Raw genomic sequence first — 14,404 nt, 5'->3', positions numbered from 1 at the left:
GTTCCAGTGTTTTTGTTTCTTGTTCTGTTATTTGAGTAATAAATCTTGGCAGACGCTTTCCAGCCTTAGACGCTCTCCAGTCTCTACTGTTTGAACAGGGGTTTGCCTTATTGCAAGGCCGGTAGCAGGCTGGTTCAGAACATTTGGAGACCTGCTGGTGCCGGTTTAACCGGCACCAGCAGGTCTCCAAACGGGTGTTCGGGCGGCAGTTTGGAGGTCCCGGGGGTGGCTCCGGCGATGCCCGGGCTGAAGGCGGCACCGCAACCCAGCGCCCGTCACCACGGAGACCCGTCGCCGCTAGCGTGCAGGTGCGTCCACATAAAAAAAAGTGGAACCGCGCGCGTGTATCCACGCACGCGCAAAAAACATTTTGCGCATGCGCAAAACGTTGTTTTATGTGCATGCGCGTGCGTGGATGCACGCGCGCGGCTCCCACTTTTTTTATGTGTGATGGAACCGGTTCCCAGTGGCTCTTTTGCTTTTTCAGGTTGCCGACCCCTGCACTAGAGTCATCAACTTTTGCTAGTTACTATAATTGCTATCTGAGCTCCTGTCTCCCGTTCACTGTTAAGCAACTGTCTCCCGTTCACTGTTACTGATCCTTTGCTGAGAAAGGTTTTCAGCTTTCTGAACATATATTGGGAAGTGCTCTAGAAATTGCAAAGGAAAATCAACAATACAGAACAACAGTCAGCAGGAAAGAGTAAATACACCATGAAAGCCAGCTTTCTTTCACCAAGATCCTACCCACTTTAGGAATGAAGGTACAGTACAGTAGTCCTCATTCAGTGATTGCTTCAGGCAGCGACCATTTGCAGTTACGACAGTGACAAAAAAGTACTTTTGCAACCAATGCCTGCATTTACAACCTTCGCAACATCTTTTAGTCACAATCTGCCATTTAGTACGTGCTGCCTGTGACTGACCCATTTCCCCCCCACTTCTCACAGAGCAGACACATTGTCCAAATAAGCTATCTGTTCCTGACCTGCTTTGCTCCCCAGTGCAAATTAACAAACTCAGCTGTGACTTTAGTTGATTAGATTCCCTGGCTGGCTCAGCCTGCAATACAATGAATAACGTTTTCCAGTGCTTTTTTTGTAAAAGAAAAAGGTGCCGGAACTCACACATGTCATACAACCCGCCTTGCTTACCCTACAAGGTTCCATCCAAAAAAGGTGCCGGAACTCCGTTCTGAGCATTCTATGAGAAAAAAAGCCCTGACGTTTTCACTTCAAAAAAAGATGTAGCAGCTGGGCTGGTATGTATTTATATTGTACAGCTCAGTAGCATCTATTTCTGTTTATTTTGTTTAGCACTGAGAACATTAAGACAACATTTAATAGTAGAGCTCCGACAAAACTAATCAATTTCACAGTGATGGCTATTTTTGCCTAAGTGGTTTGTGACTCTCCGGTGAGAACAGCTGGCACTAGCACAATCTTTTCAATGTGTATTCTACATTGTGCGCCTACTTATTTTTATAATCCCTTCCTCTCCAATGAATGTAAACCCAAACATTAATTTCCTCCTTGCTAATTATCCAAGTTCTGCAGTGAGCATTCCAAAGGGAGAGGGAGTTGGGAAAAAGCAGATTTGTCCTTTTACCCAGCTTCCTTGTGAGTCAAATTCCTAAAACCTTCCTTAATATATGGGCTCAGCCAGCTGTGTGAGTCTATATGCTTCTGATGCTGTAAACCAGGGGTGTCAAACTGCTGGCCCACGGGCCGGATGCATCGCATGGAAGCCGCGCCCACCCTATTGCTGGCAATGGCAAAACCGTCCCAATATGTTGCACGACGTCATGTGACGTCGCAAGTTTGACATATCTGCTGTAAACTAAAGGTGAAGTAAATCACAAGCACAGTTGCAGTCACATGATTTTTTCATTTAGCAACCATTTCATTAAATGACAGGTCCCAATTGTTGCTTAACTATGACTACTGGACTACCTGCATTATGTTTCTCATTAGTTCTCACAAAAGTAGACATGTTACAGAAACTTCAAAAAGAATCTTTAGTAAGGAAAATTCTATTTGCTAAGTTAGGAACATATAGTGCTTTCAGAAATTTCTTCAAAAATCCTTTTGACTCAACATCCAATAGGGCAGGGGTGTCAAACTGCCGGTCCACAGGCCGGATGCGTCACCTGGAAGTTGCGCCCACCCCAGCTCCAGCAAGGGAAAAAAGTCACGATAGGTCACGACATGTGACACCCCTGCTATAGGGCATGCCCCATAAATACCCATTCAGCTCGCTTATTCTAGAGTAGGCAACAATTTTATACACTACTGTTCAATACTAACAATTATTACCTCTGAACTCCAGGGGCATACAAAGCACATTATCATCCACTCCAGGTACCTTCAAGTTTTATATTCCAATAAACTATTGAAGTAATTAAAGCCAGTTTCTTTTACACAATTAAGACAACTTACACAAGTCATAAAAGATTTAATATTCTATAGCATTTCAATACATTCAGAGCATATTAAATATAGTATCTCAGTATTCCTTTTTGCAAACTTCTAAAGCAGAACATGTCATCTGTACACCATAGGCTAAGACAGGGCTTTTCAACCTTTTCACCCATTGTACCACTTTTAGGATATGGGAACATCCAAGTACCACCAGTCGCCTAGCAAGGTGTCAAAAACTTGATGACCAAAAAAAAAGGAAAAAAGTGATGAAGTACAGGTAGTCCTCGACTTACAACAGTTCGCTTAGTGACTGTTCGAAGTTACAATGGCACTGAAAAAAGTGCCCCCCAAGCCACAGCCGAGCAAGACACCTGCCTGCCTGCCCGCCGGGCGGCGCTCTTCTTCCTGTCCGAGCTTTTCATTGTTGTGAGCATTTCTGTTGAGGATTGGCAGCGGGGGTGGAGTGGGGGGGATGTTTGGTTTTTATTTCCCCTGTCTGCTGGGTGGTTGCAGCAGGTTTTGGTTACTTCACATGACCTTGGGACACTGTGACTGTCATAAATATGAAACAGTTGCCAAGCATCTGAATGTAAATCACAAGACCCTGGAGATGCTGCAAGATTCCAGCTGATCGGCGCTTCTTCTGGGCTCAGCAGAAGCCCCAGGATCAGCGCCGAACTCCAGCTGGAGCCTGTCGCTGATCCTGGCGCTTCCACTGAGCCCTGACAGCCCCAAAGAAGCGCTGATCCTGGCGCTTCCGCTGAGCCCTGACAGCCCTGCAGCTCTAGCCATCTCTCGCTCAGGCTTGTGCAGTGCTGCCACCAGTTCAGCTCATTCCCCTCCCCCACTACTTTTCTAGGATGGTCACGTACCACCTGCCAGATGCCAATGTACTACAGGTGGTACCCATACCACTGGTTGAAAAGCCCTGGAATAGAATAAAATAGAAATAGAACAAGAATAAAAATAAGAATATAGAGTATAAATTTATATAATAAATGTGTAATAAATTATAAATGTATAATTACACATTTTATTATACTATTATGTTGTATAATATATACAATATAGTATATTATACTATTGTTTATAATAAATTATAAATGTATAATTTATAATTGGTTTTCTTCCCTTTCCTTTTTAGCTGATCAATTTGCCATGGATGGGTGAGCAAATTACATAAAGTATATAGTAAAACCATTATTACAAGGCTGATTAAGCCAACTTCAACAAAACCCCTTTGTGTAGAAAAATTAGTTAACTTTTTTTCCCCAAAGGAAGGTCCTAGCCCACAACAGGAAAGAATATGAAGAAATTTCCCACTCGACTCAAGAAGAAAACAGTTACTATGACTTCCTCACCTGAGTTTTGGCCTCATATTGGTGCTGGAGCATCTCAGCCACTTTGTTTTCAAAGGCGCACAACTGTGTATAAACCTGGTTCAAAAAGGTTTCTGTCTTTGTTCCATCTGACAAGCAACCCTGGAACAGCACCTGGGCCATGGACAAAAAAAAATCTGTGGGTTTTATTTATATAATGAAGTCCCGCAGATGGCATATCAACAAAACCCAAGAAAATTTAAAAAGGGAACTATATCAGTTCACAAAGAACAATTTTAAAGAGCAGATTTGAACACGTAAAAAGATATAAAACAGTAGTTAAAATGCTCATCTCCTTGGCAAACAGAAGTCTTATACCTCTCTGTGGCTTCATTTTTTTTGCTACTTTGCAATGACCTCCAACACAAATTATGTTAGAGTAATTAAAGAATAAATTTTATTTTCAAAAACATAAATTACATCTATGTTTGATATACATGTTTCCCTGAAAATATGCATGCACCTAATATAAGCCCTACCCCCAAAATAAGCCCTAGTTTGAGAGCAAGGTGCACATGTAAAAATCAAGCTAGGTTGGAGGTAGAAATGCCCTGCACCCGCTTACCTTAGGAATTCTGCAGCCAGGCTCTCACACGTGCTGACACCTGTCGCAACGCTACCCGAGTTCTGCGACCGCTTGCTCATGGCCGGACGCCACATGGCGCATTCACTCTGGTACTGCCATTCGCAGGAGGCCACATGGTACAATGCGCCAGTGCCGCTGTTCACGCATGCCATGGCAGAATCCACCATGCAGCGTCCTGCTGCGACGGCACCAGCGCCATGTGGCGTGCGGCCACAGCCGAAGAACTTGGGCAGTGGCGCAACAGGTGTTGGGGCATGAGAGGCCTGGCTGTGGTGGTCCTAAGGTAAGCAGGTAAGACATCCCCAGAAAATAAGCCCTAGTGCTTCTTTCGGAGACCAAAAGAAAATAAGAATGGGTCTTATTTTTGGGGAAACACGGGTATTAGACCAAAGATGTAAAGTTCACCTAGGTCAATAGTCACTTTTCTTGCTGATCAAGCCCACTGCATATAAAAAGGTTACCCAAAAGATGTATCCACATTCAATATGTTCTAGTCAACAAATGTTGTTTACAACACAGGCAGGCAACCTGAGAACAAATGTTTTAGACTATGTTTTTCATACAACATATTGAATACAATCAACGTTACAGATTATGGGAAATGCAGTCCAAAATGCCCACAAGTAATTCAGGCTACCTAGCCCATTTTAAAATGTTGCAGATTACAGTCCATCACTGTGTTCCCTAGCAGCAAGACGTTTTTAACTCTAAACCGCTTAAGCATTTCACATAAACATCTCAAAACTGAAGGTGTAAGAATTACCTGATGTATCTGTAGGCTAATGATAGAAGAATATGCTTGGATAGTGATGAAAATATCAGGTTGGAATATAATGTCAGAACCTGGGATTCTAAAGGGCTTTAATAATCCTCCTAAACACCTTGAGAGAGCATAGAACACTTCATCAAAAATTATCTCCCCGGGAGAGTCATCCTAGAGAAAAGGAAAAAAAAGAGAGGATATGCAAGTTTTCCTTAATTTACCTCAGAGGTAATTATCTCCACTCAACTGGAAGTAAGTCATAAGAATTTTACATTTAAAATATTTGGAATTCATAATAATTTTCACCAGTGAAGATATGCAGATTAAACATATCCATAGATGTAAACTAGATTAAAAAAATAGGTAGCAGGCAGGCTTCTCTTCATAGGGGATATATTTCTGAGAGTTCTGAACAGGAAGCACTCTCAGAAAAAGAAAAAGGGTGGAAAAACTGAAACTACAACTTGGAGAGATTAACATACTTACCACAATCCCTGTAGATGGACTCAAATCCAGTTCAATCACAAAACGGTACCGGTGTGCAAGGAAAGTGACATGTGTTGAAGGCACTAGGAGGTACGGCTTAGTTTGCAAAGGCTCATCAGGTTGCCAGATCTTTGGCAGGATGCTGAGAACATCCAACTCACTGTCTGACTTTGCCTTTAACAAAAAAAAACACAAAAACAAACACCAAATAGAGACAAAGTTAAAAACAAAAATTGAAAGAAATCACAGAATTCCATACATGAATTACTCTTCCTAAAATCACAAGAGCTAACCCCTTTCTGTTCCTCCCACGTAACAAAAAAATGTTTAGAAGCTTTGCAATAAAATTTACTCACCAATTCAGCTTCGGACATTGAGCAGATAACCTGATGCAAATGACCAAGAAACCAGGCTAGTCGCACATTACGTGAAATTCGATAGTCCTTCTTCATCAAGAGGAACACCCGTCCAGCCTCCTCTATCTGCAAATTTTAAAAAAAACAAAGCCATTACTTTGCAAAAAAAATATGCCCATGTGTTTTTTCAAACATTAAAAAGCTATTTGGTATTTAAATTGTTACTTATATTATATGCCAAAACAGAAGTCATGCTTTAAAGCTGAAAGGGGAAAATAAAATACTGAATGTATAAAACAATGTATTTAACTGGACTTCTTTCCTCCCTCTTTATAGAGTAATTCTGACAGATCTAACAAAAAGCCACAGGTAAATTGCTGGATTAAAATACCTGAAAAATTCATCAAGTTAGAAATGAAATCAGATTGAAAATGATATCTACCATTAAATCCTAAAAAAATTGACAAAGACGGTAATGTACTGCATGAGAATCTGAGCATTCAGGACCATGTATTCTTTCTTTTTTAACGTACCTTTTTATTTATATATGATGAAGACAAAGGAACACATTGTTGCCTAAAAAAAGAGCACCCAACTGCAGGAATCAGGTGAATAAATTACAGATAGGTAAATTACTCACATGTCCTCTACACCAGGGGAACCCCAATCCCCAGTCTGTGGACCAGTACTGGGCCGCGGCATGCCAGCAGCCGGTCCACACAAACAAGCAAAATTCCATCAGTGGGATGCAGGAAGCACACAAAGCCACGCATCCTCTGGTCCACGGAACTGGTCCCGGGTGCCCAAAAGGTTGGGGACCTCTGCTCTACACAGATGCATTTTTTAGGAAAATTTCACAGATTAGGGGCTCAAACACACTTGACTGAAAACAAAAAGATTTGCACAGGTAAGGTTGAATGAGAGCCTAAATTTCTCTAATCCTACTCCAACACCTCACCCTCTGTAACAGGCTGGCTCTTGGTATATTTAATTGGCTAATTATGGTGAGTAATGGTGTCTATTGCTATGCTATGTTGATTTAGAAAATCATTTCAATAATTTTAAAAATTCTAATAAAATCAACCATATTGAATCTTTTTGCTGCAATCAGGATTCCAGCAAGCATGTTCCATGAAACAATCATTTGCACATTACAAGTGGCAGAAGATGATCTAATAAGAGCCAACGGTATCAAGCAAATATTTCTCATGCTAGTCTTTTCTCTGACACACTGGTTTAAATAGACAATTTTATTCAAAGTCCATTTTTTCCCCTTAGCAGCAACAAACTGAGTCATAGGCAAACTCACTTGAAACTAAATTCTATTCTATTAGTGGGCTTTTAAAATAATAATAATAACAACAAGAAGAAGTTGGACAGGACTTTAGAGGTCATCTAGTCCAACCCCCTGCTTAGGCAGGAAACCCTATACCATTTCAGACAAACTTCCAGTGTTGGAGCATTCACAACTTCTGGAGACAGGTTGTTCCACTGATTAATTGTTCTAACTGTCAGGAAATTTCTCTTTAGTTCTAGGTTGCTTCTCTCTTTGGTTAGTTTCCATCCATTGCTTCTTGTCTTGCCTTCAGGTGCTTTGGAGAATAGTTTCACTTCCTCTTTTTTTTTTTTTTTTTTTATTAAATTTATTATTTAAAAACATTGGACACAGTACCAGCGAGCTGACAAACCTTTTTGTCTACAATGTTTAAATATATATATATACATGTATATATGTACATCAAAAATACACTTAAATACACTTAGATTACAAATCGGTGAAATACCACAATATTTAAAACAGTGAGCTAGTCTGTAAAACCTAATAGAGACCTTTCTTTTTATCCATCCAAAGATACAATTTGTTCCAAATTCTATAATAGTCTGATTGATCTTTATTCTTTAATTCCAAAGTTAATTTGTCCATTTCAGCGCAATCCCAAATTTTCCTAATAACCTCTTTTTGTCCTGGGATCTCATTCTTTTTCCATTTTTGCGCAAATGATATTCTAGCTGCTGTGATAATATGGATCGTTAAGTATAGCACATCTTTAGGATATTTCTCTTTCGTGATTCCCAACAAGAAAAGTTCTGGACTAAACTCCAGATCTTGTTTCAATATTTCTTTCAGCCAAATCCAAATCATTCTCCAAAATTTTTGTGTTTTACTGCAAGACCACCACGTGTGGAAGTATGTGCCTATCTCTTCAGAACACTTCCAACATTTGGGAGATGCTGTTGTGTACATTTTTGCTAAGCGGGCTGGGGGAAGATGCCATCGGTAAAACATTTTAAATAAATTTTCTTTATACGATGAGGCCAGTGTTATCCTTTTATTCCTATCCCAAATTGTTTGCCAAGTATCTAGGTCGATGTTATGTCCTAAATTGTTAGCCCAGGTCAACATGGGGTCTTTCACTTGCTCTTCAAACAGCTTATATCCCAAAAGTAATTTATAAAAATTCCTTATTTGTTTAGAGTCCGGTCCCAATAATATTTTGTCCAATGCTGTTTCAGAGGTATATATCCCCCATTCATTTTTATCCTTCCTAAATCTCGATTGGATTTGTAAGTAGGCCCACCAATCGAGTTTTATACCTTGTAATTCTAGTTCATTCCTAAGTTTCAATTCCCCCTCCTCATTCAGAATATCCTTGTATGAGATTATGTTACCCAAATCAAACAGATTTGGGTAAACTATCGCTTCAAGGGTGGATAGCCAGACCGGTATTTTGGTGTAATTGTGAGATCTAATTTTTTTCCAAGTATTAAGTAGCGCTTGCCTGATCCGGTGTCTTTGAAAATGCGAGAAAAGACCTTGTTTCTCCGTCCATAGGAAAGCATGCCAGCCATATTGCAAATCGTGACCCTCTAAAGTTAATAGTCTTCTATTTCTCAAGATTACCCATTCTCTAATCCAGCTCAGGGCCGCGGCGTGGTAATATAATTCCCAGTCTGGCAATCCAAAACCCCCATTTTCCTTCGTGTCTTGTAAATATTTCAATTTAATTCTTGGTTTTTTCCCCTGCCAAATAAAATTTAGTGATAATTTATCCAAATTTCGAAAAAATTTAGAGTCGAGTTGAATTGGGATATTCTGAAACAGAAACAGGATTTTAGGCAGAATATTCATCTTAATGACAGCGATTCTTCCCAATAATGAGAGTTTTAGGTTTCCCCATCTTTCCAGATCACCTTTTATTTGGTTCACTACATTATCATAATTATCCTTTTTGAGTGAAGTGCATCTAGCCGTAATGTTAATCCCTAGATATTTTATTTTCTTGACTATTTCTATATCCGTGATTTCGGCCAGATTACCTTTTTGTTTATTGGTCATATTTTTAACAATCATCTTGGTCTTATTTCTATTTATTCGCAGTCCGGCAACCTCACCATATTTAGATAATTCTTCCAATAGCTTTGGTCCCGTCTGACATGGATCCTCCATAATAAAAACCAGATCGTCCGCGAAAGCTTGCAATTTAAAGGTTTCCTTTTTAATGGTTAATCCTTTTATCTTTGGGTCATTTCTTATAGTTCTCGTTAATACTTCAAGAGTCAATATAAACAGCAACGGTGATAAGGGGCAGCCTTGCCGTGTTCCCTTTTGAATTTGAAACTTGCTAGATGCTTCCCCATTAATAATTATTTTTGCTTCCTGATTGTCATAAATTGCCCTAATTATATTTATAAATTTTTCTCCCATATTCATAAAGCTAAGCTGTTGGCACAAAAAAGACCATTTAACATTGTCAAATGCCTTTTGGGCGTCTAAGAAAAGTAATGCCATCTGTTGTTCGCTATGTAATTCATAGTACTCCAATGTATCTAATATTATTCTAATGTTGTGCTTAGTGTGTCTCTTAGCGAGAAAACCATTTTGATCTGCGTGTATGAAATCATTCAGAAATCGTTTCAATCGTTCCGCTATAATTGATGTAAATATCTTGTAGTCCGAGTTAAGAAGTGATATGGGTCTGTAATTTTGGATTAATGTATGGTCTGTGTTATCTTTCGGAATAAGGGTTATGTTTGCCTCTAGCCAAGATTTAGGCGTCCTTGCGCCTTCTAATACTGCGTTAAATACCTCCACTAGGGGTTGAGCTAGGATATTTTGTAATTCTTTATAAATTTCTGATGGAAGACCGTCGGGTCCCGATGCTTTATTATTCTTTTGTGCATTAATAGCTTTTATCACCTCAGATAGTCGAATTTCCTCGTTTAACATATTTCTGGTATCTTCTGTGACCTTAGGTAGTTTGGCTCTTTGAAAATATTCCTCCATTTTCTCCACACTTGCCTGACTATCTTCTTTGTATAAACGTTCATAAAATTCCTGGGCTATAATTTTTTTTTTTTTCCTCCTGGTGGAATATTCTCCCTTCCTCATCTCGTAGTTCGTGAATCCAGTTTTTCCCCTTTTGTTTTCCCAATTTGTATGCGAGCCACCGGCCCGGTTTATTTGCATTTTCAAAAAAAATTTGTTTCGTGTTTCTCAATTGTTGTGCTAATTTCTCTTTGTCTAGAATGTTAAGTTTGTGTTTAATCAGATCCATAGATTGCTTGATATTCTCTTTTTGTGGATCTTGTTGGAGTATAACTTCTAAGCTCTTATATTCCTCTTCTAATCTTTCCCGTTGTTGTCTTTTCCCCTTATTTTTATATACCATATATGCCCTCGCTACCCCTCTCATCATTGCCTTAGCTGTATCCCAATTGTTTTGTACTGAGGTGTCTATAGCTTTATTTTCCTTAAAGAAAAAACTTAGTTCTCTCTCCATCTTAGATTTGAATTCGTCTTCTTTTAAAATTGCTCTTTGAAGCGTCCATCTGGGTATTTTTTTGGAACCTTTCCAGATAAGTTTAATAGGATTGTGATCTGCCCAAGTACCTGTCGCTATATGTACCTCGTCTATTTCTGAACTAATTTCTTTCGTCATCCATACCATGTCTATTCTAGACCATGAGTTATGTCGGTTGGAGTAATATGTATATTGTCTAGCCTTACGATTTCTTTCCCTCCAGACATCTTGGATATTTAGTTCCTCAGCCAAGTTAAGAAAAGATCTCGGTAGAGTTCTTCTCTTCTTTTTCCTAAGCGTCTTTCCCATATAATCCAAATTTATATCTAGGATAGCATTAAAATCTCCTATTAAACAAATCTCCTCATAATCAATGCTACATATCTTATTGTGAAGTGTTTTGAAAAATTGTTCTTGGTTATGGTTTGGGGCATATATCTCTACCATCATGACCTTCCTGTGATTTATTATAACCTCGACTATCAGTATTCTACCCTCTTTATCGTTATAAATTTGTTTTGCAGTCAATTTTGGGTTTACATATAGTGCCACTCCTCTCTTTTTCTTGTGTCGGTCTAAGGAAACGAATAGGTTCCCTATTCTTGGTTGTACTAACAAATATTTTTGTTGTTCCTTTATATGGACTTCTTGTATTGCCACGATATCCAATTGTTGGTGAATAAGCCTATTAAAAAATTTCCGCCTTTTCACTGGCGAATTCAATCCATTAATATTCACAGACATAATACTACACTCACCTCCCTTCATCTTACTTATTTCTGGTTTTTGTGGATCTCGTGATTCGGGGCTCTCTCTCTTCCTTGTCTCTAGTTCCATGTTTCTCTGTTAACTCACCGGATTTGTTCCTTCTATCCTCTGTAGCTAAGATCTTCCCATCCATTGCCACACGTATTGTATCTCTTTCTCTTACCTCCCTTCCATCTTGATCTTCTAAATCTACTTCCTCTTGGCTATGGAAGTGGCGTTTGTAAAAATCTTCTGCCTTCTCTATCGTGTCCAGTCTATGCCTTCTATCCTGCCACGTAACTAGAATACCCTCTGGAGTTAGCCATCTAAAGTTTACATTTTCTCTTATTAGTTTGGATGTTAAGAATTGATAGCCGCGTCTCAGATCCCTCATCCTTTTAGGTATCTGTTTAAGGATGGTGATTGGTTGGCCCCGAAATTCTAATGGTTCCTCTCTAGATCTATGCAGAAGCTCATCCCGAATTGATTTTTTAACTAACCTTACATGTACTTCTTTTGGGAGGTTGTGCCTTCTCGCATAATTAGTTTGGACCCTGTATGTTTCATCAATTTCCGCTAGCATTTCCTCCTTCCCTACACCGAGTGCCTTTGCCATCAGTTCTGCCATCATGACCAACAGATCTTCCCCTCTTTTTTCTTGAACGTTCTGGAAGCGTAGATAATGAGCAGCCTTTTCTGCTTCCAGAAAAATGACTGTTGTTTCTAATTCCTTATTAGCCTGAAGGAGTGTTTCATTTAAATCATCTACTCTCTTTTCCTCTTTTTCCATTCTAGCTTCCATATCTTGAAGTCTTTGTTCATTTTTGACTAATTGCTGTTGAATCCCTTCAAATTTATCATCTATCGCTTGGATTTTCCCCTTTAATTCACCAGTGTCGTTTCTTATTTGGCCTATTTCTCTCTTCATCTCCTCGTGGTTTTTGGCCATTGCCTCGTGTAGGTTTTGCAAAAGGGCATGTAAATCTTTAAAGGAATTCGAGTTAGATCTTTCCCTTTGCAGCATATCCTCTATAGATTTCTGATTGGAGGGACTTGAGGCCATCCCCTGTCCCTGTGCTGCCGCCTTTTTGCCAGCGCTAGGCTTAGTTGCTCCCGAGATACTTGTCATGTTTCCCCAATTATAACAGCGTTTTATCAATGTATAATACCCTGAGTCTTATATAAACCTTTTAACTCTATGACAAAAGATATATAAAACAGTTACCACCAGATACTTATTACCAACTAAGCAATTTATATAATAGAATTCTATAGTATGAATATAATCAAAGTCACGTTCTTCTTCTTTTTTGTGGCAACCTCTGAGATATTGGAACCCTGCTATCTTATCACCCCTAGTTCTCCTCTTCATTAAACTAGACATACCCAATTCAAGCAACCGTTCCTTATATGTTTTAGCCTCCAGTCCCCTAATCATCTTTGTTGCTCTTCTCTGTACTCTAGCTTCTAGAGTCTCATCTTTTTTACATCGTGGTGACAAATACTGGATGCAGTATTCCAGGCCTGTCAAAACTCCCGCCCTGAGGGCCAGATGTGTCATGCAAAAACTGTGCCCACCTCATTGCCGGCAATGGGGAAAAAAGTTGTCATACGTCACGTGACATCACGACTTTGACATGCCCGCAGTATTCCAAGTGTGGCCTTACCAAGGCATTATAAAGTGGTATTAACACTTCACCTGATCTTGATTCAACTTCTATCCCTCTGTTAATGCAGCCTAGCACTGTGTTGGCTGTTTTGGCAGCTGCAGCACACTGCTGGCTCAATTTAAGTGACTGTGCACGAGGACTCTAAGATCCCTCTCAGTTACTACTATTGAGCAAGGCACCACCTATATTGTACCTGTTCATTTGGTTTTTCTTGCCTAAATGTAGAACCTTACTTTTCTCATCACTGAATTTCATTTTGTTAGATAAGGCTTGGTGTTCAACTCCGTCATGATCCTTCTGTATCTTAAGTCTATCTTCTGGAGTGTTGGCTATTCCTGCCAGCTTGATGTCATCTGCAAATTTAATGAGATCCCCATGTATCTCCTCATCCAAATAATTGATGGAGATGTTGAAGAGCACTGCGCCCAGAACAGCGCTCTGGGGCACCCCACTACACACTTCCCTCCATGTAGATGCAGTTCCATTGAGGACCACACGCTGAGTACGGCCTGTCAGCCAGCTACGAATCCATCTGGTGGTGATGCTGTCTAACCCACATTTTTCTATCTTAGCAAGTAGTAGGTTGTGGTCTACTTCATCAAATGCCATACTGAAGTCCAAGTAAATTATATCCACAGCATTCCTCTGGTCCACTAATTTTGCAAAGAATGCAATGAGACTTGTCTGGCATGATCTGTTTTTGACAAACCCATGTTGGCTTTTGGTTATAACTTTGTTTGCCTCTAGGTGTTCGATGATTTGTTGCTTACCTTTTCCAGAATCTTCCCAAGTAAAGCTACATACAACTACAGTATTTACCTAAGAAGAATCAGAGCAAATTGTCTGCAAGTGAGTGATCTATACAACACTGCATTACGGAGAGCAGGACCCTGGGAAGATGAGCGGAGAGCAGGACCCTGGGAAGATGAGCGGTTAGAAGTGACAAGTTTCTGCCTTTGACAGGATAGCATCTGCAGCTTGTTTACCGACCGCTGATCCTTCGTGCCCAAATTAGGCTGAAAAAAGCTGTCTAACTTAACACTTCCTCTAGAAGCTCAGTATCAAGCACCGCTGCAAGAACTATAGAAAACGGCATCACAACTTGTGAGTGCAGAAAGGTTTCGCTTGGGAAAGCTGGGGACCGGAATCTCTTCTAAAACGGACCACGTCCTCAGACCTTCTCCGGCCGACACGT

At 39.9% G+C, this 14,404-nt stretch overlaps 1 protein-coding gene across 1 annotated transcript in view; it reads right to left on the bottom strand.

Moving 5' to 3' along the window:
* Nucleotides 1–14,404, bottom strand: part of SZT2 (SZT2 subunit of KICSTOR complex) — a 103,129-nt gene that overhangs the window by 88,281 nt on the left and 444 nt on the right. The window contains exons 2-5 of the mRNA XM_081323409.1: nucleotides 5,991–6,116; nucleotides 5,635–5,808; nucleotides 5,149–5,319; nucleotides 3,782–3,913 (exon numbers count right to left, since the gene is read on the bottom strand). Of these exons, the coding sequence (XP_081179535.1) occupies nucleotides 3,782–3,913; nucleotides 5,149–5,319; nucleotides 5,635–5,808; nucleotides 5,991–6,116 (603 nt within the window). The remainder of the gene's footprint in view (nucleotides 1–3,781; nucleotides 3,914–5,148; nucleotides 5,320–5,634; nucleotides 5,809–5,990; nucleotides 6,117–14,404) is intronic.

The sequence above is a fragment of the Vipera berus genome (assembly GCF_964194415.1).
Source record: "Vipera berus genome assembly, chromosome: 3".
Classification (NCBI taxonomy): Eukaryota; Metazoa; Chordata; class Lepidosauria; order Squamata; family Viperidae; genus Vipera; species Vipera berus.
This window is presented reverse-complemented; position numbering and strand designations above follow the sequence as displayed.